Source organism: Schistocerca americana, chromosome X (assembly GCF_021461395.2).
Source record: "Schistocerca americana isolate TAMUIC-IGC-003095 chromosome X, iqSchAmer2.1, whole genome shotgun sequence".
Taxonomy (NCBI): domain Eukaryota; kingdom Metazoa; phylum Arthropoda; class Insecta; order Orthoptera; family Acrididae; genus Schistocerca; species Schistocerca americana.
In genome coordinates, this window is record NC_060130.1 from 656,479,892 (window position 1) to 656,504,014 (window position 24,123).

The following is a 24,123-nucleotide window of genomic DNA, read 5'->3' on the forward strand; positions in this document are numbered from 1 at the left end:
AAGCCGACATTCATTGAAAGTAACCTACGGAAATGGAATTCGTCTACCGAAGAAGTAGCTTACAAAACACTCGTTCAGTACTGCTCATGAGTTTGTGAAGCTTACCAGGTAGGATTAATAGAGGCTATGAGAAGTTCCTCCATGAGATCCATAGCGCTGAAGACAGCGGCGCTCACGTTGGTGCCGTATCCGTTGACGTCAGGTAGGCATTTGAAAGTGTCCCGCACTGCCATCAAGTGAAAAAAAAAAAAAAACACGAGCTTACCGACTATCGGATCAGGCTTGCGACTAGATTAAAGACTTCCTTGAAGATAGAAGTCGACATGTCGCTCTTAACGGAACAAAATCGACAAATGTATAGGTAATATCCAGAATACCTCAAGCAAATGTGATTAGACTGTTACTGCTTACAATGTGTAGAAATGATATAGTAGGAACCATCAAACGCTCTTTAAGACTTCGCAGATGATGCGGTTGTCTATAAGAAATTAGCAACGCCAGAAGGCAGCATCGGTTTGCAGAATGACCTACAGAACACTGATAAATGGTGCAGTCTCTGGAGTTGACACTGAAAGTAAACAAATGTATCATATTGAGCACACATAGGAAAATAATCCACTACTGTACAACTACACTATTTATGAAAAATTTCCCGAAACAGTATATACCGCAAAATATTTAGGAGTAAATATCCAGAGTGAAGTGGAATGACTACGTAAACTGTATAGTAGGGAAAGCAGGTTCATAGGAAGAATCTTGAGGACATGTAACTCATCAACGGAAGAAGTGGCTTACAAGGCGCTTATTCGACAGATTCCTGAGTACTGTTCATCAGTCTGCGTCCCTTACCACGTAGGACTGATAGGAGGGGGGAAAAATGGCTCTGAGCACTATAGGACTTAACATCTATGGTCATCAGTCCCCTAGAACTTAGAACTACTTAAACCTAACTAACCTAATGACATCACACAACACCCAGTCATCACGAGGCAGAGAAAGGAGGGGGGAAAGAAAGAAAGAAAGGGTGAGAGGGGGGGGGGGAGAGATCCAAAGAAGAGCGGTGCGTTTCTTCACGGGTTCGTTTAGTAGGCGCGGGAGCGTTAGAGAGATGCTCAAAGAACTCCAGTGGCAGACGCTACAAGAGAGACGTTGTGCGTCAAGGAGAGGTTTACTATTGAAATTTCGAGAGAGTGTTTTCCGGAAAGGGTCGGGCAGCACATTAGTTTCTCCTCGAGAAATGACCACGATGAAAAAATTCGAAAAATTAGGTCTAATATGGAGGCTTACCGACAATCATTCTTCCTTTGCGTCATTCGCGAGTAGAAGAGGGAAGGGTGGATCATTTCGTGGTACCAGATAAACCCTCTGCCACACACTGTCAGGTGATTTGCGGAGTATTGACGTAGATGGGTATATAGATCAGGGTAAGTGTAGCATGCGTGATAGCGTCAAGAAGATGCTCATCAAACTCCAGTAGCTAACGCTACGAAGAGGAGTTTTTGTGCCAAGGGGAGAAAGATTCGAGAAATTCGAATACATACGGAAGCTTAAGGAAGATCATTTTTCCCACGTACTATCGTCGAATGCAGTGAGAAACAAGGGCGGTTGTGGAATTACAGTGGTACATTAAGTACCCTTCGCCACCTGCCGTAGGGTAGTTTACGGAGGGAGGATGGAGTTGGGGTACGCTGTTCACTCCACATCAACCGGTGTGCTGAGGCAGTGTTTTGAGACACATTCCAAGCAACGGGGGCCTCCGGCGGGAGTAGTCGATCTGCATCTGAAAACGGCGGCGGCGGGAGGCGTGGCCTTGGGCGGTGACTCAGCACAAAGCGCACAGCCTGCCCTGGCCGCCGCACGCGTCCCCTCGCCAACTAGAGTTTGCTAACTGCTCCACACCTGACGCACGACGCAATTACCGTACTGTAACTACACACTGCGCCAACGGCTATTTGCAGCGGCCTGCTCTTGATGATAGACGCGCAGTGGAATAGTGCACTACGTAAATTCCAGCACGAATCTTACAACAAAGACTGAATCTCGTAAAGAGTATAAGAGCCGAATAAAAATTTGTGTCACAGTGCGGAGACCAAACAAACTGCGAGTTCTTCACGTGGAACGGGTAAGAACAATCGAAACCGCAATAACCGTTTATGCCGCGGGTAGATCTGGTAATTATTACCACAAATTTGAGCTGCATTTGCAAACTGGATATTTACCTCTGTTCCCAAATACACAGACAAAAATTGGTATGCTATCAAAAAGCAGCAAATTCGCGTCTGTTCATTCTGAGTTATGCTTTACGAACACACACACACACACACACACACACACACACACACACACACACACACACACACTGTCATTGAGGTCTCCAAACTGTGGTGACAAGACCCGGAAGAAGGTAGTTGGAATTTTGTTGGGAAACAGCATTTTCATGAGCAGAAATAAGGAGAGTACGACTCTGACCACTTCACCACTTTAATACAGTATCCTGTATCAAATTCCGAACCCCCACAGAGAAGCCAAATACGAAGCTTCGTAGATTTAGCTTTGAAATTTCTTTCTTAATGAAATAATGTCATAAAGCTTTTTCCTCCTATTTCACTCCCTTAGGGCGTTGAATTTCAAATACGCAGTTTTAAACATAGCTGATTGCAGCATCTGTAAATAAATTGTCAATAGCCTACAGCCAACAGGTTGGCTGTATGCTTTATGTACTGAAAATACTAAAGCACTGATTTTTATTTCGAACCAAGAAGTCAAATACCAGTTTTCATAAAAGTAGGTTTAACAATGCTTTAGTAGTTCCTTAATAATGATTCACCTTCAAAATACTTTCACCTACTCTTTTAACCCTTGGTGGTTGACTTTCCAAAAATGTTAAAAGTCGTATTGTTTTATTTCGGACTAAGAAACCAAATACCAATTCTCGCAGTTCTAGGTTAAAAATTACCTTAATAGTGACATATTTTCAAAAAGCCTGTCATGTTCTGTTTTACGCCTTTAGGAGTGAAATTTCGAACAATCCCTTCTTATACTATGCCTACACTCTCTCCACATTTCAAGTTTATATCCATAGTGGTTTAGGCTGGGCGAAGATGATCCAGTGAATTCTCTTGAGGTTGATCCGTCCGTCTCCTTCTGAATACGCCGATACCGACACAACATGATCACAACAGTGAACTGGGCCGTTCCGAGGATTGTTGCAGGGTGTTTGCTTTCAGACGTTTCTGTCCGATGGAGCACCAAACGTGATTAATTTGAAAAGCCACCTTTTGCCACTCGGCATATGTCCAGCTGCGGTATTGGCATGAAAATTCCAGCCTTCGTCGCCGGTGAACAGCAGTCAGTATGGGAGCATGAATCAGGAAACCGCTGCGGAGGCCCACACGCAGCAACGGTCGTTGAGGACAATGTTTTCAGTCTCTTGATACATCTGGACGGTCAGCTGCTAAACAGTCTCACGTCTATTCGTCGACACACATTTCCGCAGCCGTCGTTCGCCTCTGTCACCTATGGCCCGTGGTGCACCACAGTTACTTCGGCAGCGGTTTTGAATAACGCCGTTTTGCAAATGGCTCAAGTGCCTCTAAGCACTATCAGACTTAACATCTGAGGTCATCAGTCCCCTTGACTTAGAACTACTTAAACCTAAGGACATCACACACATCCATGCCCCAGGCAGGATTCGAACCTGCGACCGTAGCAGCAGCGCGGTTCCAGACTGAAGCGCCTAGAACCGCTCGGCCACAGCTGCCGGCCGCCGTTTTGCCATACACAGGATACTTTAGCCGCGGCAGATCGCGAACAGTTAACAAACATAGTCGTTTCGGAAATGCTTCCACATTTGGCCCTAAAGCCAACGATCGTGCCGTTTTGGACGCCAGATAATCGCTCCTTTTTCGCATTACAGTTACGACTGTGCTGTTTTTCGCCCCCCCCCCCCCCCCCCCCCCCGACCCCGCGACTCGCATTATACCGAGTGATCAAAAAGTCAGTATAAATTTGAAAACTGAATAAATCACGGAATAATGTAGATAGAGAGGTACAAATTGACACACATGCTTGGAATGACATGGGGTTTTATTAGAACCAAAAAAATACAAACGTTCAAAAAATGTGCGACAGATGGCGCTTCATCTGATCAGAATAGCAATAATTGGCATAACAGCACTGTAAAGCATGTCCGGAGTTATGGTGAGGCATTGGCGTCGGATGTTGTCTTTCAGCATCCCTAGAGATGTCGGTCGATCACGATACACTTGCGACTTCAGGTAACCCCAAAGCCAATAATCGCACGGACTGAGGTCTGGGGACCTGGAAGGCCAAGCATGACGAAAGTGGCGGCTGAGCACACGATCATCACCAAACGACGCGCGCAAGAGATCTTTCACGCGTCTAGCAATACTTTGTTTTTTCTTTGTTCTAATTAAACCCCATGTCATTCCAAGCACGTGTGTCAATTTTTACCTCTCTATCTACATTATTCCGTGGTTTATTAAGTTTTCAAATTTATACTGACTTTTTGATCACCCGGTATATCCTCCACTACTAGTGCTGCCACCTGCCGCCTGTCAATGGTTATTGCACGTTGACATCGAACATAGACAGTCGTCGCCGGCCGTTGTGACCGAGGGGTTCTAGGTGCTTCAGTCTGCAACCGCGTGACCGCTACGGTCGCAGGTTCGAATCCTGCCTGGGGCATGGATATGTGTGATGTACTTAGGTTAGTTAGGTTCAAGTAGTTCTAAGTTCTAGGGGACTGATGACCTCAGATGTTAAGTCCCAAGTGCTCAGAGCCATTTTTTTAACCAGACAGTCGTCATATAAGCGTGACTGAACCGTGCAAATCTTTCCTATAGAGAACCAATCCACAACAAATTCTCAGAAAAATAAACAGCTGGCCATAGACTTCGAAGCAGAGACGGTGCTGAAATACAGAGAAAAACGCCAACCTACTAGCGAATTTTAAATCGTTTTCCATATGAACTTGTGTCAGTACAATGTTTCAAAGGCACTTTTAACTTACTTAAGTATCAGATAACGCGTTTGCACAGCCCGCAGTCGAAAGATTACACTATTTATATCCATTATGCTAGAGGTTAATTTTAAAGATGACTGCCTTGGTGTAACATGTAGCAATATAATGCAGCCTTGGAACCTGACGGTCTACCTGCCACAAGACAAGAGATGAAAATGAGCTTGTTAATGCGACATATTGTGTAGTATGAAAATTATTATAGATAATTTTAAAAATGTCACCTTACCGCCTTGAGCTGCTGGTAAAATTCTTTATTTATGCCGGCCGCGGTGGTCTAGCGGTTCTAGGCGCGCAGTCCGGGACCGCGTGACTGCTACGGTTCGAATCCTGCCTCGGGCATGGATGTGTGTGATGTCCTTAGGTTAGTTAGGTTTAATTAGTTCTAAGTTCTAGGGGACTGATGACCACAGATGTTAAGTCCCATAGTGCTCAGAGCCATTTGAACCATCTTTATTTATACAACCAGTTTCATTCGTCTGGCCATCAATTTCACAGAAATACTCACAGCATCAAGTTAGCCGAAATATAAAATCGTTACCGCCAGGTGATAAAACCATGCATAGTACACTGTCATCATATAGTAATAAAAATTACGTCGTCAATCTATAAAAACTGTACTATAAAGTGTACACATTTATGTTAAAACTGTAGCCGGCATTAACTCTGTGAACAGATTCATACTACGCAGAGGAAATGACAGAATATTGTTCATGGTTTTATCACCTAACGATATCGATTTTATATTTCACCTAACATGATGTTGTGACTACTTTCATGAACCTGATGCTGATGATGATGATCAGACGACTGAAATTGGTTGTATAAATAAAGAATTTTACTAGCAGCTGAAGGCGTTAAGATGACATCTTTCAAAAATATAAGAAAAGTGGGGTACCACCTCCTGAAAATATATTCCAGACAATGTCTCTCTGTACATAACAATTAATGTGCAGACACTTAAAGTCGACCACATAGTGAAAAAATAATATCCTTTGAGTACACGATTAATAAGTAACAACAAGTACTGGTCACATAATACAAATACTTTTCAATAATAATGTATAATTCAATAATAATGTATACAGATATGAGCACGAACGATGACAGAACTTGCGTTATAGGTAAGGATACAGTTTATCTACAAAATACAATCCCACGAAACACTTGTACAGTTCATAGTGGAAGAACTTTTTGAGATTTATAACGTCTCGTGGACGACAAGGCTATCAGAATAATGGAATACTGCTCGCTTACCATTGCGTCCACTCACTTGGTACGTGTTACAGTCGGACAAGGGGCAATGTAAGACACCCATGAGCTTTCGTTTCCTTGCGCACAACATCCTCACTATAGTATCTTCGCTATACTTCACCTACGCCTTCGAAAAGCGGAATGCCTATGTACTAAGCGTGTTGGTGGAGACTGTGACGCCGGCCGGGTTGGCCGAGCGGTTCTAGGCGTTTCATTCTGGAACTGCGCGACCGCTACGGTCGCAGGTTCGAATCCTGCCTCGGGCATTGACGTGTGTGATGTCCTTAGGTTAGTTAGGTTTAAGTAGTTCTAAGTTCTAGGGGGCTGATGACCTCAGATGTTAAGTCCCATAGCGCTCAGAGCCATTCGGAGACTGTGACGTCGAAACACAGGATTTTGCGGATGGAGTGATTTACTATTATACCTCAAATCATTATTTGTGCTATACCACGTGTTATAAGCACAGAAACGTATTCATTTCGATAGTTATGCAGGAGTAAGACTTTCACGTGTGCCACCACCTTCAGAAGGTGTTTGCCGTAGGCCCATCAGATTTTACATCTTGTATGGCATACTTAGTGTTTTTTTTTTTCTTTTTTGTCCATGTGTTGTTCACAGATGAGGCCTACCTTATGCGTGCTTGTTACTTTAACAGTCAGAATAGTCATATCTGGGACCAGCAACGGCGTGAAACAAGTCTTTTCACACTCGACAAAAATCGACAGTAATAGCTGTGAAAGTGTTAAATGTGTAATGAGGCTCAGGGCACGCTGTCTGAACAGTCGTAAATGGATTCGAACATGGCTTTAATAAACTGTAATTTGTGTACAGTTTCTGATTTACAGAGTCATACAGACTCCTCATGCACACGAATCTTAATTCACGGGTTAAAAGAACCTTAAAGATTGTTGGTGAGACCCTGAGACAACAGGTATACAAAGAAAGGCTGAAATCTCTACACTGATGCACATTTGGATAAAGACAAAGTGTATCTAGCAGAAACGTGCACAGAAAAATCCAAGAAGCGGATCTGAGAGCACAAACTACAAATGTTCTTCAGATTCCTGTCTACCGACTCCGTAAAGATAAAATGATGCTAACAGTTCGGACAGAGACTTATCAGTGAACAATCATGCCACATACAGTACTATCCGTGAATGGTACGGAACGAAACCTTCACACTGCATGCACATGATAGCCGCTTGACAGTAATATGCAGTATGTCAGTGGAGGTTTATACACTACTGACCATTAAAATTGATACACGAAAAAGATGACGTGCTACAGGTGCGAAATTTAACCGACAGGAAGAAGATGCTGTGATATGCAAATGATTACCTTTTCAGAGCATTCATACAAGGTTGGCGCCGGTGGCGACACGTACAACGTGCTGACATGAGGAAAGTTTCCAACCGATTTCTCATACACAAACAGCGGTTGATCGGCGTTGCCTGGTAATACATTGTTGTGATGCCTCGTGTAAGGAGGAGAAATGCGTACCATCACGTTTCCGACTTTGATAAAGGTCGGATTGTAGCCTATAGCGATTGCGGTTAATCGTATCGCGACATTGCTGCTCGCGTTGGTCGAGATCCAATGACTGTTAGCAGAATATGGAATCGGTGGGTTCAGGATGGTAGTACGAAACGCCGTGCTGGACCCCAACGGCCTCGTATCACTAGCAGTCGAGATGGCAGGCTTCTTATCAGCATGGCTGTAATGGATCGTGCAGCCACGTCTCGATCCCTGAGTCAACATATGGGGACGTTTGCAAGACAACAACCTTCTGCACGAACAGTTCGACGACGTTTGCAGCAGCATGGACTATCAGCTCGGAGAGCCTTGACGTTGCATCACAGACAGGAGTGCCTGCGATGGTGTACTCAACGACGAACTGGGGTGCACGAATGGCAAAACGTCATTTTTTCGGATGAATCCAGGTTCTGTTCACAGAATCATGATGGTCGCATCCGTGTTTGGCGACATCGCGGTGAACGCACATTGGAAGCGTGTATTCGTAATCGCCATACTGGCGTATCACCCGGCGTGATGGTATGGGCTGCCATTGGTTACATGTCTCGGTGACCTCCTGTTCGCATTGACGGCACTTTGAACAGTGGACGTTATATCTCAGATGTGTTACGACCCGTGGCTCTACCCTTCATTCGATCACTGCGAAACACTACATTTCAGCAGGATAATGCACGACCGCATGTTGCAGGGCCTGTACGGGCCTTTCTGGATACAGAAAATGTTCGACTGTTGCCCTGGCCAGCACACTCTCCAGATCTCTCACCAATTGAAAACGTCTGGTCAATGGAGGCCGAGCAACTGGCTCGTCACAATACGCCAGTCACTACTCTTGATGAACTGCGGTATCGTGTTGAAGCTGCATGGGCAGCTGTACCTGTACACGCCATCCAAGCTCTGTTTTACTCAATGCCCAGGCGTATCAAGGCTGTTATTACGGCCAGAGGTGGTTGTTCTGGGTACTGATTTCTCAGTATCTATGCACCCGAATTGCGTGAAAATGTAATCACATGTCAGTTCTAGTGTAATATATTTGTCCAATGAATACCTATTTATCATCTTCATTTCTTCTTGATGTAGCCATTTTAAGGACCAGTAGTGTATATACAGGGGCTGGACAGAAATTTGGAAACACAGCTAGAAATGCATGCTTGAACATAAATGCAGACGCTAGCCAGGCCTGCACGTGGCGCTGGTGTATTCGGCCATGGATGGCAGCTGTACAATGTCCTCAATACATTGCAAGTCCCAGTTGTGTTCAGAACAGTGTTCTATGTAGCTGTGAGTGCATTACGTCGGAGCTAAGCGAGCGAATTCGAACGTGGGAAAACTCTTAGTGCTCGTATGGGGGGTGCTTTCGTGACCAAAACAGTCGAAGTGTACGGTGTTGCAAAAGGCACCTTATCGAAGATTTATAGCGCATACAAGGAAGGCGGAGAGACATCTGCTAAGTCACAACGTGGACGAAAGGGTGTGAGTGACAGACGGTACCTGAATAGGATTGTAAAGAAAAATGAGAGGGTGGCAGTCGCGAAAGCTACTGCAGAACTAAATGTGGCACTCGAGAACCCTGTGAACAACAATGGCAAGGGAGCTTCATAAGCAGGAATTTATAGGGCGAGCTGAAATTTCAAAGCCATTCATCAATGATACAAATGCCCATAAGAGGAAACCTTGGTGCCAAAGCCATAACAGTTGGACTACAGAGGAATGGGAGAAAGTCATTAAGTAGCGTGAGTGTTGATGCAAACGGTTTGCAACTTATGGCCAAATTTACGTCCAAAGAGTGAAATATATCGGGGGTTTTGTGATGATTTCTGCGACCATATGGTGGTATTCCATGGGCCTAATGGTTACTCTGCAAGTTCATATTACTGCCAGGGAGTATGTGACCATTTTTGCTAATCGTGTCCATCTCATGATATAATGGTTATTTCTCAGTGGTGATACTGTGTTCCAAGACAACAGAGCCGCCATTCACACAGCTCGCATCCCACAGGACCAGTTCGAATGGTTCAAATGGCTCTGAGCACTATGGGACTTAACATCTATGGTCATCAGTCCCCTAGAACTTAGAACTACTTAAACCTAACTAACCTAAGGACATCACACAACACCCAGTCATCACGAGGCAGAGAAAATCCCTGACCCCGCCGGGAATCGAACCCGGGAACCAGGGCGTGGGAAGCGACAACGCTACCGCACGACCACAAGCTGCGGACAGGACCAGTTCTCATTATTACTGAGCCTTTGTGACCTACTTTGAAGAGAAGGGTGCGCGATCGCTATTTGTCGCCTCCATCATCGTTACCTGATCTTGTCACTATTTTTCATGAATTATGAAATAGGATTGACTTGAAAACCATTCAGGTCCTGTTGGGCCATCCCGAGAGAGTGAGGACTGTTTTGAACACTAACCGGTTCCCTACACAGTGTTAGTCATGGTAATGTGCTGTCTTTTTAGTGTTCCCATATTTTTGTCCAACCCCTGAAAGTGTGAATTGGATGATTCCAGCAACAGCAGTAACCAAAGTTTGCTCGTCAGCCACGTGCCGTGAATGTCAAACATTTGACTCCTAGTTTATACTGCGGCTTGTGGGAATAATTAAGACTAAAGCTGTTTCTTGTGTACTGTACGATTTTCACCTTAGTTAACTCGTTCTCGGAAGCCATTATTGTAATTTTGGTATACAATTCAATAAAAACAGAAACAGACTTCCAGTGAAAATGTATTCTCATTAACGAACAACGTATTTCGATTACTGTCGGACCACTATTACGAAGTTATTCCTGTAACGTCTTTTCCCTTTGATTCCCATCATTGCAGCATAAAACACGTTTTCCACCATATGCTGTGACAGATGATCTATTCAGTTTCAAAGAATGCGACTCTGTCCTTGACGTCAAAACCGAACATCCACGCGTTTCATTAGTCTGCGCACAGGTTTAGCGTGACACTAATTGAGTGTAGCCATTTAGTTGCTACGTGTCTGCAGGCTGCGTATATGAGATAAAAATGGTAACATGGCTCAAATAGATGTTGGTCAAGTGATGAATTCGTATGAAGGAATGGACACGAGATACTGACAGTGGAGACAATTGGCCACAATATTGATTCTGTGTATTAAATTACTTTCAAATGAGAACGAAGAAATGGAAGGGTCAATAAAGAATTTCAAGGCCTATACAGGACATTGTTCGACGACACGTTTTTGTTACATGTCAGGTATACAGGATGAACATTAATAAAATCGACAAACTGCAGGGACGGATTCCTGACTGGAAATCGAGGAAAACAAAGTCCTACGAACATGTGTCTAGAAATATATCGTTGCCACGGTAAATGGCGCTGGCGAACAAGAGTTCCTTTGAATACGTGCCGTTCGTTCCTTGTACATTACTGGCATTTAAAATTGCTACACCACGAAGATGACGTGGTACAGACGCGAAATTTAACCGACAGGAAGAAGATGCTGTGATATGCAAATGATTACCTTTTCAGACCATTCACACAAGGTTGGCGCCGCTGGTGCACCTACAACGTGCTGACATGAGGAACGTTTCCAACCGATTTCTCATACACAAATAGCAGTTGTCCGGCGTTGCCTGGTGAAAGGTTGTTGTGATGCCTCGTGTAAGGAGGAGAAATGCGTACCATCACGTTTCCGACTTTGATAAAGGTCGGATTGTAGCCTATCGTGATTGCGGTTTATCGCATCTCGACATTGCTGCTCGCGTTGGTCGAGATCCAATGACTGTTAGCAGAATATGGAATCGGTGGGTTCAGGAGCGTAATACGGAACGCCGTGCTGGATCCCAACTGCCTCGTATCACTAGCAGTCGACATGACAGGCATCTTATCCGTATGGCTGTAATGGATCGTGCAGCCACGTCTCGATCCCTGAGTCAACAGATGGGGACGTTTGCAAGACAACAACCATCTGCACGAACAGTTCGACGACGTTTGCAGCAGCATGGACTATCAGCTCGGAGACCATGGCTGCGGTTACCCTTGACGCTGCATCACAGCCAGGAGCGCCTGCGATGGTGTACTCGACGACGAACCAGGATGCACGAATGGCAAAACGTGATTTTTTCGGATGAATCCAGGTTCTGTTTACAGCATCATGATGGTCGCATCCGTGTTTGGCGACATCGCGGTAAACGCACATTGGAAGCGTGTATTCGTCATCGCCATACTGGCGTATCACCCGGCGTGATGAGACGGGGTGCCATTGGCTACACCTCTCGGTCACCTCTTGTTCGCATTGACGGCACTATGAACAGTGGACATTACATTTCAGATGTGTCACAACCCGTGGCTCTACCCTTCATTCGATCACTGCGAAACCCTACATTTCAGCAGGATAATGCACGACCGCATGTTGCAGGTCCTGTACGGGCCTTTCTGGATACAGAAAATGTTCGACTGCTGCCCTGGCCAGTACATTCTCCAGATCTCTCACCAATTGAAAACGTCTGGTCAATGGTTCCCGAGCAACTGGCTCGTCACAATACGCCAGTCACTACTCTTCATGAACTGTGGTATCGCGTTGAAGCTGCATGGGCAGCTGTACCTGTACACTCTACCCAAGCTCTGTTTGACTCAATGCCCTGGCTTATCGAGGCCATTATTATGACCAGAGGTGGTTGTTCTGGGTACTGATTTCTCAGGATGTATGCAGCCAAATTGGGTGAAAATGTAATCACATGTCAGTTGTAGTGTAATATATTTGTCCAATGAATACCCGTTTATCATCTACATTTCTTCTTGGTGTAGCAAATTTTAATGGCCAGTAGTGAATGTTTGTAGGCTGTGTGATTGACGCAGCGTAGTGTAAGTGGCACAATGGTTTGGTACTCAAGTCGGGAACAAGGCAAGATGGTGTATGGCCAAGCAGATGGAAACGGTCGAAAGGCAGCACGGCTATACCAAAATAAGTATCCTCACAGACACCAAAGACATCACACAACATTTCACGCCCATTTTGGGCGTTTGTGTGATCATGTGTCTTTTGAGACAGACGAACGTGCAGTGACTGTGCGTACACCAGATCTGGAGGACCGGGTTTTACTCCTGTGACGCGATTCGGAGAGAAACCGTAACGTGTGAAAGAGTACGGCAATACATAATGCGACACGTGAACGCGTGCACTGCATCCAATGGAGGCCACTGTGAGCATTGTTTGTGACGTGGATGCGATGCACCTCTGTACTCTGTTCCGAGACGATTTGTTGTCATTGCACACACTACATCCATTTCCGGATACATCTTCATAAGACCTATTTTCCTCCATTTCCATTCAGAAATCAGTCCCTACACTTCGTTAGTGTTATTAATGTGCACTCTCTATAAAAGCAGGGTGAAACTCTTAGGAAACCGAGCGAGTTGCCGGAGTGATTAGGATAATGGACCCGTATTCGGAGGACGAGGTTCAAACCCGCGTCCGGCCATCCTGATTTACGTTTTCAGCGATTTCCCTAAAACGCTTGAGGCAAATGCCGGAATGGTTCCTCTGAAAGGGCAAGGCCAACTTCCTTCCACATCCTTCCCTGATCCGATGGAACCGACGACCTCCCTGTTTGATCCCTTCCCCCCCCCCCCCCCCACCCCCCAATCCCCCCCAACCTCCCCCCCCCCCCAAATCACAAAAAAATCAACCAACCAGCTCTACGGAATATTTTCCTTAACCCTGCGCCATAAGAGTACGCTGTCCCGGTAAACAAAGGGCCAGTAAGACACGGATGAGTTCCTTACTTTTCTTTTTTTACTTTTTTTAACATCTCCTGTATGATTACACAATGTGTCAAAACGTGAAACATAACTACATAAACAGAGATAAGTGGATTAACAGACATCATGTGATCATAGTTGTGATCTAGGTTTGTGATATTGGATACTATGACTACAGTAAAGGCCGATCATATAAAATAATTTGCACAGACAAACCATTCATTATTCACAGACCTCACCAACAAGTCACACCCAACACGAGAAGATTAAAATCAATTCGTCCTAACACAAAATGTAGGAACTACTAGCCATATTGTAGAAGAGAACATCAGTAAATAATAACAGGGAATAGTCAAATGGTGTCTCTCGGGGAGCGAAGCAACGGATGGTAAGGACAGGGATCAATATGTTATCGGTATAGAAGGATGCTCCAAAACTTTGAGCAAAGGCAAGAAAGTGTGGAACTAATATAACATGAAATGCACTATTACTTCAAGGAATAAATCCTCCAACAATTATACTTAAAATGTGTAAATAAACGGTAAAAAATAAATATAAATACCAGGAAATTGCAATTAATTATATGTTGGTTATCGATAAGAGCAATACAAATTTAAAACATTACTTAGAAGTTCTGATCTTACGGAAGAACTATTGGTCATTAATACTATCAATAATATATTAATATCGTAAAGAAGAGTTACAATGGCTGACAGTAAGCAAACACTGGGCTTATTCTCGCAATCTTTCAATCTATCCTTTGGTATGATACTGAGATGTTACACTCGTACATAAAAAAGTTACAACATCATCTTACCTTTAGATTCGTCATTTTGTCCACATCTCCCACACAATTTCCGCGCGACAAAGTACACTGTTGTCCAGTCATATTTTTCTCTGTAACAAACAGAAAGAAGGCCCTGATAAGAAGGTTTCTTTACTAACACATATAACTCATAAATTATATGACAATAATTTTCTTAAAAGTCTGTAAATAAACTGCACATATAATTTTCTAATGGGAAGTCTCTTGAGATCGGTTGCATAGTGTAGAAGTTGGTCTTTTTTCTCCATTCTGGTAAACAAATTAAAATGAATCAGGTTCAAATGGTTCAAATGGCTCTGAGCACTATGGGACTTAACATCTGAGGTCATCAGTCCCCTAGAACTTAGAACTACTTAAACCTAACCAACCTAAGGACATCACACACATCCATGCCCGAGGCAGGATTCGAACCTGCGACCGTAGCGGTCATGCGGTTCCAGACTGTAGCGCCTAGAACCGCTCGGCCAACCCGGCCGGCAATGAATCAGGGAGATATGTATTTAGCGGATGCGAACTCAGTGGACTGTATTCATTGAAAGACATTGCAAAAATAAATATTGGCTCTCGTTCATGAACAGTAAAGGAAGGAAGCGTATAACTGAATACTCATGTTGCTGCTGCTGCAAAAAAAAAAGAGAAATGAGAAGAAAGTTCTATCGCTCAGATGGCAAGGGTTGATTTCTCGAACTTCTCAGTAGTGTATAGTCACCAGGGATGGGTATCGACGGCTCATATTTCGTAGCGATACTACACTGAAGCGCCAAAGAAACTGGTATAGGCATGCGTATTCAAATACAGAGATACACTACTGGCCATTAAAATTGCTACACCAAGAATAAATGCAGATGATAAACGGGTATTCATTGGACAAATATATTATACTACAACTGACATGTGATTACATTTTCACTTAATTTGGGCGCATAGATTCTGAGAAATCAGTAGCCAGAACAACCACCTCTGGCCGTAATAACAGCCTTGATACGCCTGGACATTGAGTCAAACAGAGCTTGGGTGGCGTGTACAGGTACAGCTGCCCATGCAGCTTCAACACGATACCACAGTTCATCAAGAGTAGTGACTGGCGTATTGTGACGAGCCAGTTGCTCGGCCACCATTGACCATCGACCAGACGTTTTCAATGGGTGAGAGATCTGGAGAATGTGCTGGCCAGGGCAGCAGTCGAACATTTTCTGTTTCCAGAAAGGCCCGTACAGGACCTGCAACATGCGGTCGTGCATTATCCTGCTGAAATGTGGGGTTTCGTGGGGATCAAATGAAGGGCAGAGCCACGGGTCGCAACACATCTGAAATTTAACGTCCACTGTTCAAAGTGCCGTCAATGCGAACAAGAGGTGACAGAGACGTGTATCCAATGGCACTCCATACCATCACGCCGGGTGATACGGCAGTATGGCGATGACGAATACACGCTTCCAATGTGCGTTCACCGTGATGTCGTTAAACACGGATGCGACCATCATGATGCTGTAAACAGAACCTGGATTCATCCCATAGTGCTCAGAGCCATTTGAACCATTTTGAATAGTGTTGTTTGCAGTGTCTTTCGGAAGCATTGGAACCACTGCCCCGCCGCCACCACCTTTGCCCTCCCCCACCACCCTGAAAAGGCACCAAACGACGTAGTTGTTCTTTTGTGGTGGTCGGACGAACATTTGAACCGCTATCTTCCCTAATAGGAATAGAGTGTCTTACCAGTGTGACACCTCGTTCAAAACGATGTACAAGTGCACGCCATTTGATAACTAACTGCTCGCTTCTATCTTTCCAATGTCGCAGTCGGTTTACCGCACGTGTGTGTTCATTTGCGTAATACATGTAACGTTTTCCGCCTACTTCAGGTTGGGCACTGGCTGAATCGGTTTATTAAATGAGTGTTATGACTTTGTCATCAATTAAGCACTGGTGTGTCAGTTTGATTTCATTGACATAAATATGATGCGGTTTTATTGCGCCGTTATTCTAACTGAAATGTCCTGGCAAATTAAAACTTTGCGACGGGTTGGGACTCAAACCCGGAACCTTTACTTCCGTGGGAATCTTCTTAGCGATTGAATTATCTAGGCACGACTTACGACTCTCCAAAATGGTTCAAATGGCTCTGAGCACTATGGGACTCAACTGCTGAGGTCATTAGTCCCCTAGAACTTAGAACTAGTTAAACCTAACTAACCTAAGGACATCACAAACATCCACGCCCGAGGCAGGATTCGAACCTGCGACCGTAGCGGTCTCGCGGTTCCAGACTGCAGCGCCTTTAACCGCACGGCCACTTCGGCCGGCTTACGACCCTCCCTCACACCCTCACTTCCGGCAATATATCTCTCCTAATTTCCAAACATCACAAAAGCTCTCTTCTACAATGAGGTGATAAGTCATGGGAAAGCGACATACGCATACACAGTTGGCGGTAGTATCGCGTATATAAGGTATAAAAGGGCAGTGCATTGGCGGAGCTGTCATTTGTACTCAAGTGATTCATGTAAAAGGTATCCGACGTGATTATAGCCGCAAGACGTGATTTAACAGACTTTGAACGCAGAATGTAGTTGGAGCTAGACTCATGGGACACGCCATTTCGGAAATCGTTACGGAATTCAGTGTTCAGAGATCCACAGTGGCAAGAGTGTGCCGGAAATACCAAATTTCAGGCGTTACCTCTCACCACGGACGACGCAGTGGCCGAAGGAGTTCACTTGACGACCGAAAGCAGCAGCGTTTGCGTAGAGTTGTCAGTGCTAACAGGCAAGCAGCACTGCGTGAAATAACCGCAGAAATCATTGTGGAACGTATGACGAACGTATCCGTTAGGACAGTGTGACGAAATTTGGCGCCAATGGGTTATGGCAGCAGACGACCACTGTGAGTGCCTTTGCTAACAGCATGACGTCGCCTGCAGCACCTCTCCTAGGCTCGTGATTCTGGTGGTTGGACCCTAGATGACTGGGAAACCGTGGGCCAGTCAGATGATTCTAGATTTCAGATGATAATTGCTGATGGTAGGATTCGAGTATGGAGCAGACCCCACGAAGCCACGGACCCAATTTGTTCAAAATGGTTCAAATGGCTCTGAGCACTATGGGACTCAACATCTGAGGTCATCAGTCCCCTAGAACTTAGAACTACTTAAACCTAACTAACCTAAGGACGTCACACACATCCATACCCAAGGCAGGATTCGAACCTGCGACCGTAGCGGTCACGCGGTTCCGAACTGAAGCGCCTAGAACCGCACGGCCACACCGGCCGGTGGACCCAATTTGTCAACAAGGCACTGTACAAGTTGGTGGTGGCTCCGTAATTGTGTGGACTGTGCTTACATGGAGTGGACGCTGCCCTGTGGTCCAACTGAACCGATCATTACGTTCGACTGTTTGGGGACCATTTGCAGCCATTCATGGACTTCATGTTCCCAAGCAACGATGGTATTTTTATGGATGACAATGCGTCATGTCACCGAGCCACAACTATTCGCGACTGGTCCGAAGAACATTCTGGACAATTCAAGCGAATGATTTGGCCACTCAGATCGCCTGACATGAATCACATCGAATATCTATGGGACAAAAATCCTGCACCGGCAACACTTTGGCAATTATGGACGGCTACAGAGGCAGCACGCTCTATATTTCTGCACGGGTCATCCAGAGATTTGGTGATCCATGCCAAGTCGAGTTGCTGCACTACGCTTTGCAAAAGAAGGTCCGACACGATATTAGGAGTTATCACAGGAGACTTTTGTCATCTACGTATATACCTTGGTGGACTACTACTCCTGGACAAATTGTACTGTGGCTCCCAGGAGAAATGGTCAATATTCAGGGATATGGCAGGAATGATTCCAAGCAAAAAGGTCTAGAAAACCGGGTTCTAAAATGCATACCTTAAGAGCTATGAGGTCTTCATATTCGTCTTCGATACTGAGAAACAAATCTCTCCTGCTGCAAGCTCTTTGCTTTCCAATTTTGAGAGGTGGTAGTAACGCCCAAAACATAAATTTCTGGTAAACAAAGTGCATACCTTAAGAGTGTTGAGCACTTTTTTGGTAGAAGAGATTTTTCACAGTAGCTTCAACGAAGTAGTGCTCATAGCTCCGAAGGTATTCATTTTAGTGTCCATGTTTACCAGATTTTTTTGCTTCGAATAACCGTTCCTGTCATACCCTGGAATATTCATTGACCATTCCCCTTGGGACACCGTGTATTATGGAGAAATGGCTTGACCAAAACTTAGGTGAAATGGAAGTAGGAAGGATGCAGTGGCAGAAGTGAATCTGTGAAGACTGGTCTTCAATCGTACCTGGATAGCTCAGTCAGTAAGAGCATGGGCCGCGAAAGTCCAGGTTCCGGGCAAGAGTCTCGGTACGTAACACTTTCAATCTCCTAGGAAGTTTCTAAACAGCTCACACTGGCGCAGCAGAGCGAACGATTCACTCAATCCTGTAATTACATCACCTGCCGCACAAGTGCTCATTAGTTAAAGTAATTTGCAAATATTTCCGAAAATTATTCAGTGGATTAAGATATGCTGTTGTGACGACAGAAACAACAGTCCCGAAATACGATAAGCGAATTACAAGTCAGATGTGGCTCTCACCTTCATCTTGGAAGTTCTCTCTCTGTCCATTTCCTCCCCCTCCCCCCTATCCAGCTCCTCATCCACCCTCTCTCTGACCTAGAGCCTTGTTCATTGTTATTGCAAATGAAACCTTGACTGGGGTGTTGAAGTCGTTTACAATGAATGGGAAAATGGTTCGTATACGAGATGTGACAAAGATCTCTGCAGCTGCTGGATCTGTAGGGATAGTAGCTTCCATGACAGTATTCTTCATAGTTTTCATCTGCGAACGGGAAGGATTAGAGGGTTTCTGACGATTGACAGTCCTTTGTAGAATTTTGATCATGAACCAGTGAGCCATAAAAACTACTTTCCTATTTTCTGCTAAAACCTACTGCGAGGAAGAAAACAACACAACACTTTGTTGTATATACAATTTTTGTTTAAAATTATATATAAAGAGGAAGAATATGTTTGAGGTAAACCGTTTCTCTAATGGATTGAATGCCCTCCTATCATAGTTAAAACTGACTGTGAAAAAGTTAGGCTTTTTTCTTGCAGTTGATTTTAACAGAAAACCTGTAAATTGTTTCTTTAAAAAAATATATTGCCTACGTCGGTATAAATTTTTATTCGAGCATCGTATAATTATTGAAGTAAATCGGTCACGCCCTTGAGCTTTTCTGCAAACGTTTCCCCTTCAGATACTAAAAATATACACTAAAATATATAGCCTATGCCCCTCCGAAAGTTTATTACAGCTATCGTGCAAAAATGTGAAGTGAATAGGTAAAGTACTTTAGGAGATTTTTGATAACAACGGTGAAGGACTTCGTCTTTGTAAGGGTGGTCAGAAACAGTCTCAAAAATTTGTATGGGCGTTGCAGGGCAGATAGCGGTGATACATAATTGTCAAGAAACATTCAATACGTTGCGCCGTTTTCGAGTTAATTAACACTGAAGTTATTTTATTAGACAGTTGCCCGCACGAATTCGAGTGGCCTGCAGACACACTTAGTGTTAGTTTTCCTCATAGCGTAGATGATAGCGAACGAGACTGCTCAGCCTTTGGCTCGGGTTCGGTCCTCACTACTGTCCCAGGTCCAATGTTTGTATCGCTCTCTTGTTCGATTTCAAGAACCCAAACAAAGGACATGTTTGGGGACGCCGACTCTGGCAGGCCGCTTGAATTTGAGCGTGAAAAGATCTGAATGGCAAATTTTAATGCTAATTAACTCGTACTGGTAGCAACGTATAAATTTTTTACTTAACATTTACTTCTCAACACAACCTACACTGCAACACGCTTACAAGCTTTTCAGACTGTTTATGAGCACTCTGTATCGTAGTAAAGTTTACAGCTACTCCAAACAAACCTCCCGGCCGTAGATACTTACAGGAAACATTACTATCTCGGCCACATATTTAAGGAGAAAAAACGATCCCGCGTTAAAATTAGGGCCATAATTCTGATAGTACGCACTTATGGCCTTTTTGATATATACACTGAACAGCCAAAGCAACTGGTACACCTGCCTAATATCGTATAGGGTCTCCGCGAGTAGGCAGAAGTGCCGCAACACGACGTGGCATGGACTCAACTAATGTCTGAAGTAGTACTGGAGGCAGCTGACACCATGAACCCTGCAGGTCTGCCCATAAATACGTAACAGTACGAGGAGTGGAGATGTATTCTGAACAGCACGTTGCAAGGCATCTCAGATATGCTCGCCGGCCGTGTGGCCGAGCGGTTCTAGGCGCTTCAGTCTGGAACCGCGCGACCGCTACGGTCGCAGGTTCGAATCCTGCCTCGGGCATGGATGTGTGTGATGTCCTTAGGTTAGTTAGGTTTAAGTAGTTCTAAGTTCTAGGGGACTTATGACCTCAGATGTTAAGTCCCATAGTGCTCAGAACCATTTGAACCATTTTTCAGATATGCTCAATAATGTTCATGTCTGGGGAGTTTGGTGTCCAGCGGAAGTGTTTAAGCACAGAAACGTGTTCCTGGAGCCACTTTGTAGCAATTCTGGACGTGTGGGGTGTCACATTGTCCTCCTGGAACTGCCCAAGTCTGTCGGAATGCACAATGGACACGAAGGGACGCAGACGATCAGACAGGATACTTACGTACGTTTCACCTGTCAAAGTCGTATCTAGATGTATCAGGGTCCCATATCACTCCAACCGCACACGCCCAACAACATTACAGAGCCTCCACCAGCTTGAACAGTCCCCTGCTGATATGCAGGGTCCATGGATTCATGAGGTTGTCTCCATACCCGTACACGTCCATGTGCTCTATACAATTTGAAACGAGACTTGTCTGACCAGGCAACATGTTTCTAGTCTTCAACAGTCCAATGTCGGTGCTGCTGTGCACATGCGAGGTTTAAAGCTTTGTATTGTGCAGTCATCAAGGGTACATGAGTGGGACTTCAGCTATGAAAGCCCATATCGATTATGTTTCGTTGAATGGTTCGCACGCTGACACTTTTTGATGGCTCAGCATTGAACTATGCAGCAATTTGCGGAAGGGTTGCCCTTCCGTCACATGGAACGATTCTCTTCAGTCTTCGTTGTTCCCGTTTTTGCAGGATCTTTTTCCGGCTGCAGCGATGTCGGGGATTTGATGTTTTACAGGATCCCCTGATATTCACGGTACACTCGTGAAATGGTCGTACGGGAAAATCCAAATCCCCATTTCATCGCTGACTCGAAGATGCCGTGTCCCATCGCTCGTGCGCCGACTATAATACCACGTTCAAGCTCACTTAAATCTTGATAACCCGCCATTGTACCAGCAGGAACCGATCTAACAATTGCGACAGACACTTGTTGTCTTATATAGGCCTTGCCAACTGCAGCGCCGTATTCTGCCTGTCTACGTATCCCTGTATTTGAATACGCATACCTATACCAGTTTCTTTGGTGCCTCAGTGTAGCTTTTAAATTTCGCTCGCACCGGTTATCTGTCACTTGAAGGTGATAGGACGGGGAATGTGGGCACATCTGCCAAACGCGTTCTGAATTTTATTCGAGAACATATGTCATTCTATGCGAAAAATAGGTGGGTAATGTGAGCACGGTACGTAATACGTCAACCTCACGAACATACACGCTCAGTGTTATTTAACAATATTCACGCACTTATATTCTGTAGCTATATATTTGCCACAAAAGCAAAATGAGTAAACCTAATCAACTAAGGAATTGAATGATTTGAAGAAATCAGCCAACTAATTGCAGGAATAAATGTTTATTAACAACCCTTGATCACGGTTTCAACAACTGTAAAGTTATCTTCGTCAGAAGTACTTGAACTTATTGGGGAAATTTTTACATTACAGTTAAAAAGAATTATAGAGGTATAAAGGCTGTACAAAACCACTGGCGATTGGTAGTTCACACTTTATCTCGTTGCTATGAGCATACGTTTTAGCGCAGGTATACAACCTACCGATGTTTCCTATTTCGTGCACTTCCCCCATCATGTTCTGATTACGTCTTTGAATACATTTGAAGAAATATATTCTTTCAGGTCTCCTTGCGGTATTCACGACTTAAAAGTACACAATGAGAAAAATGAAAATACTGAGCAGCAATTTATGGAAGTTTCCGCAAGTAATTGATTGACACTTTGTATCGGACAGCCTGGTTAAAAATTACAGGATATTGTTTTTCATAAATAACAAGACAGCATGTTTATAATACTGAACAGTCAAATAGTAATTTCAGTACAGTGAGTTTTATGTTTTAAAATTTGTTAGATTTACATCAATGAGGGCGTGACTAAAAATGATCGATTCTGTACGTGTTTAAACAAATTCTGCATTCCACCCTGAAAAGGAAAAAGAAAGGAACATCAGGATTAAAGGAAACTGGAAATTTTGGAAGTTTTTGGTAAGATCTAATGGGACCAAACTACTGACGTCATCGGCCCCTCAGGATTAAAGCACGTCGGCGTCGAAGTCATTAGAGACGGAGCACAAGTTTGGATTGGGGAATGGTGGGGAAGGAAATTGGTTATGCCGTTGCAAAGGAACCACCGCAGTATTTATCTTAATCTACTCAGGAAAAATACAGAAAACTCAAGTCTGGGAGGCCAGACGGGGGTCATCCCCAATGCGATTGCAGCATCTCCCCACTGCGCCACCTCGTTCGCTGACACTAAGAAGGGGGAGGTGCAAACTGTTGCTACGTCTTATACAAAGCAGCGTTACAGCCTTTGTTACGGTGAGGTCTTAGTTTCTTCGGATGGAATGAAACTAACAACCAAGGGATTCGCGCACAGAAAAGCATTAAAGCCTGGAATGTGTAGCTGTTAACTCACTTTATTATTTCGGAGAAAATATCGCAGTGGATCAGCAAGGTCAGGAAGCAAAACAAGCAATGCTTTCGATGCGTATGTCTCAAATTGTAGCTTAGAGACGTTTGGAGTAGCAGAGGGCGTCATTCCCGGTGAAGAGTGTCAGAGTACCAATGCCAAAGCAACTAGTGTAGATGTGACTTGCATTGTAACTTACTTGATGTTATACTGTCACACCGAGTGAAGTGCTGCAGTGGTAAGACACTGGAATTGTATTGAGGACAGTGGTGCTTCAATTCCCCGCCTGACCTTACAGATTTACGTTTTCTGTGGTTTCCCCAAATAGCCTAAGGCAAATTCCGGGACAATGCCTTAGAAAAGTATTTATTAAATACAAAAATTTTAAGAGCAGTCTTGATCGCATAAACACATTTATTTAAAAATGGTGACCGGTTTCAATCTTTTTTAGACCATCATCACACTGTACTCTTTCATAAGAGTAAGTTAAGAGACTTAGAGGGATGTCTAAACAAGAATTGAAAGTAACAACAACAAATAATTGATTATATACCCAAAAGTGGAAGGCGGAGGCGGTGACACGGACCAGAGACCCCAGGGACCGTATGTACGAGACATGGATGGGATGTCAACTGCTGGATAGTGTGACGATGCTACGGGGTAGACGAGACTCCGTCCCCCGCCTTCCGCCTGACGTCACTAGTAGCCAGTCAGATACAATGTGAAGAGAAGCGCGACAAAAGTACTGTACATGCGTGATTGTAACACAAAATATAAGAACTCGATAGATAATTCTTAGCATCATGGCAACAGAATTTACTAGTGTATATAGTAGT

The 24,123-nt window shown here is 44.3% G+C and overlaps 1 protein-coding gene across 1 annotated transcript in view; it reads right to left on the reverse strand.

The window, feature by feature from the left end:
* The window catches only part of LOC124556233, a 345,372-nt gene that overhangs the window by 84,084 nt on the left and 237,165 nt on the right, over positions 1 to 24,123 (reverse strand). The window contains exon 4 of the mRNA XM_047130222.1: positions 14,377 to 14,456. Coding sequence (XP_046986178.1) covers positions 14,377 to 14,456 — 80 coding nt within the window. The remainder of the gene's footprint in view (positions 1 to 14,376; positions 14,457 to 24,123) is intronic.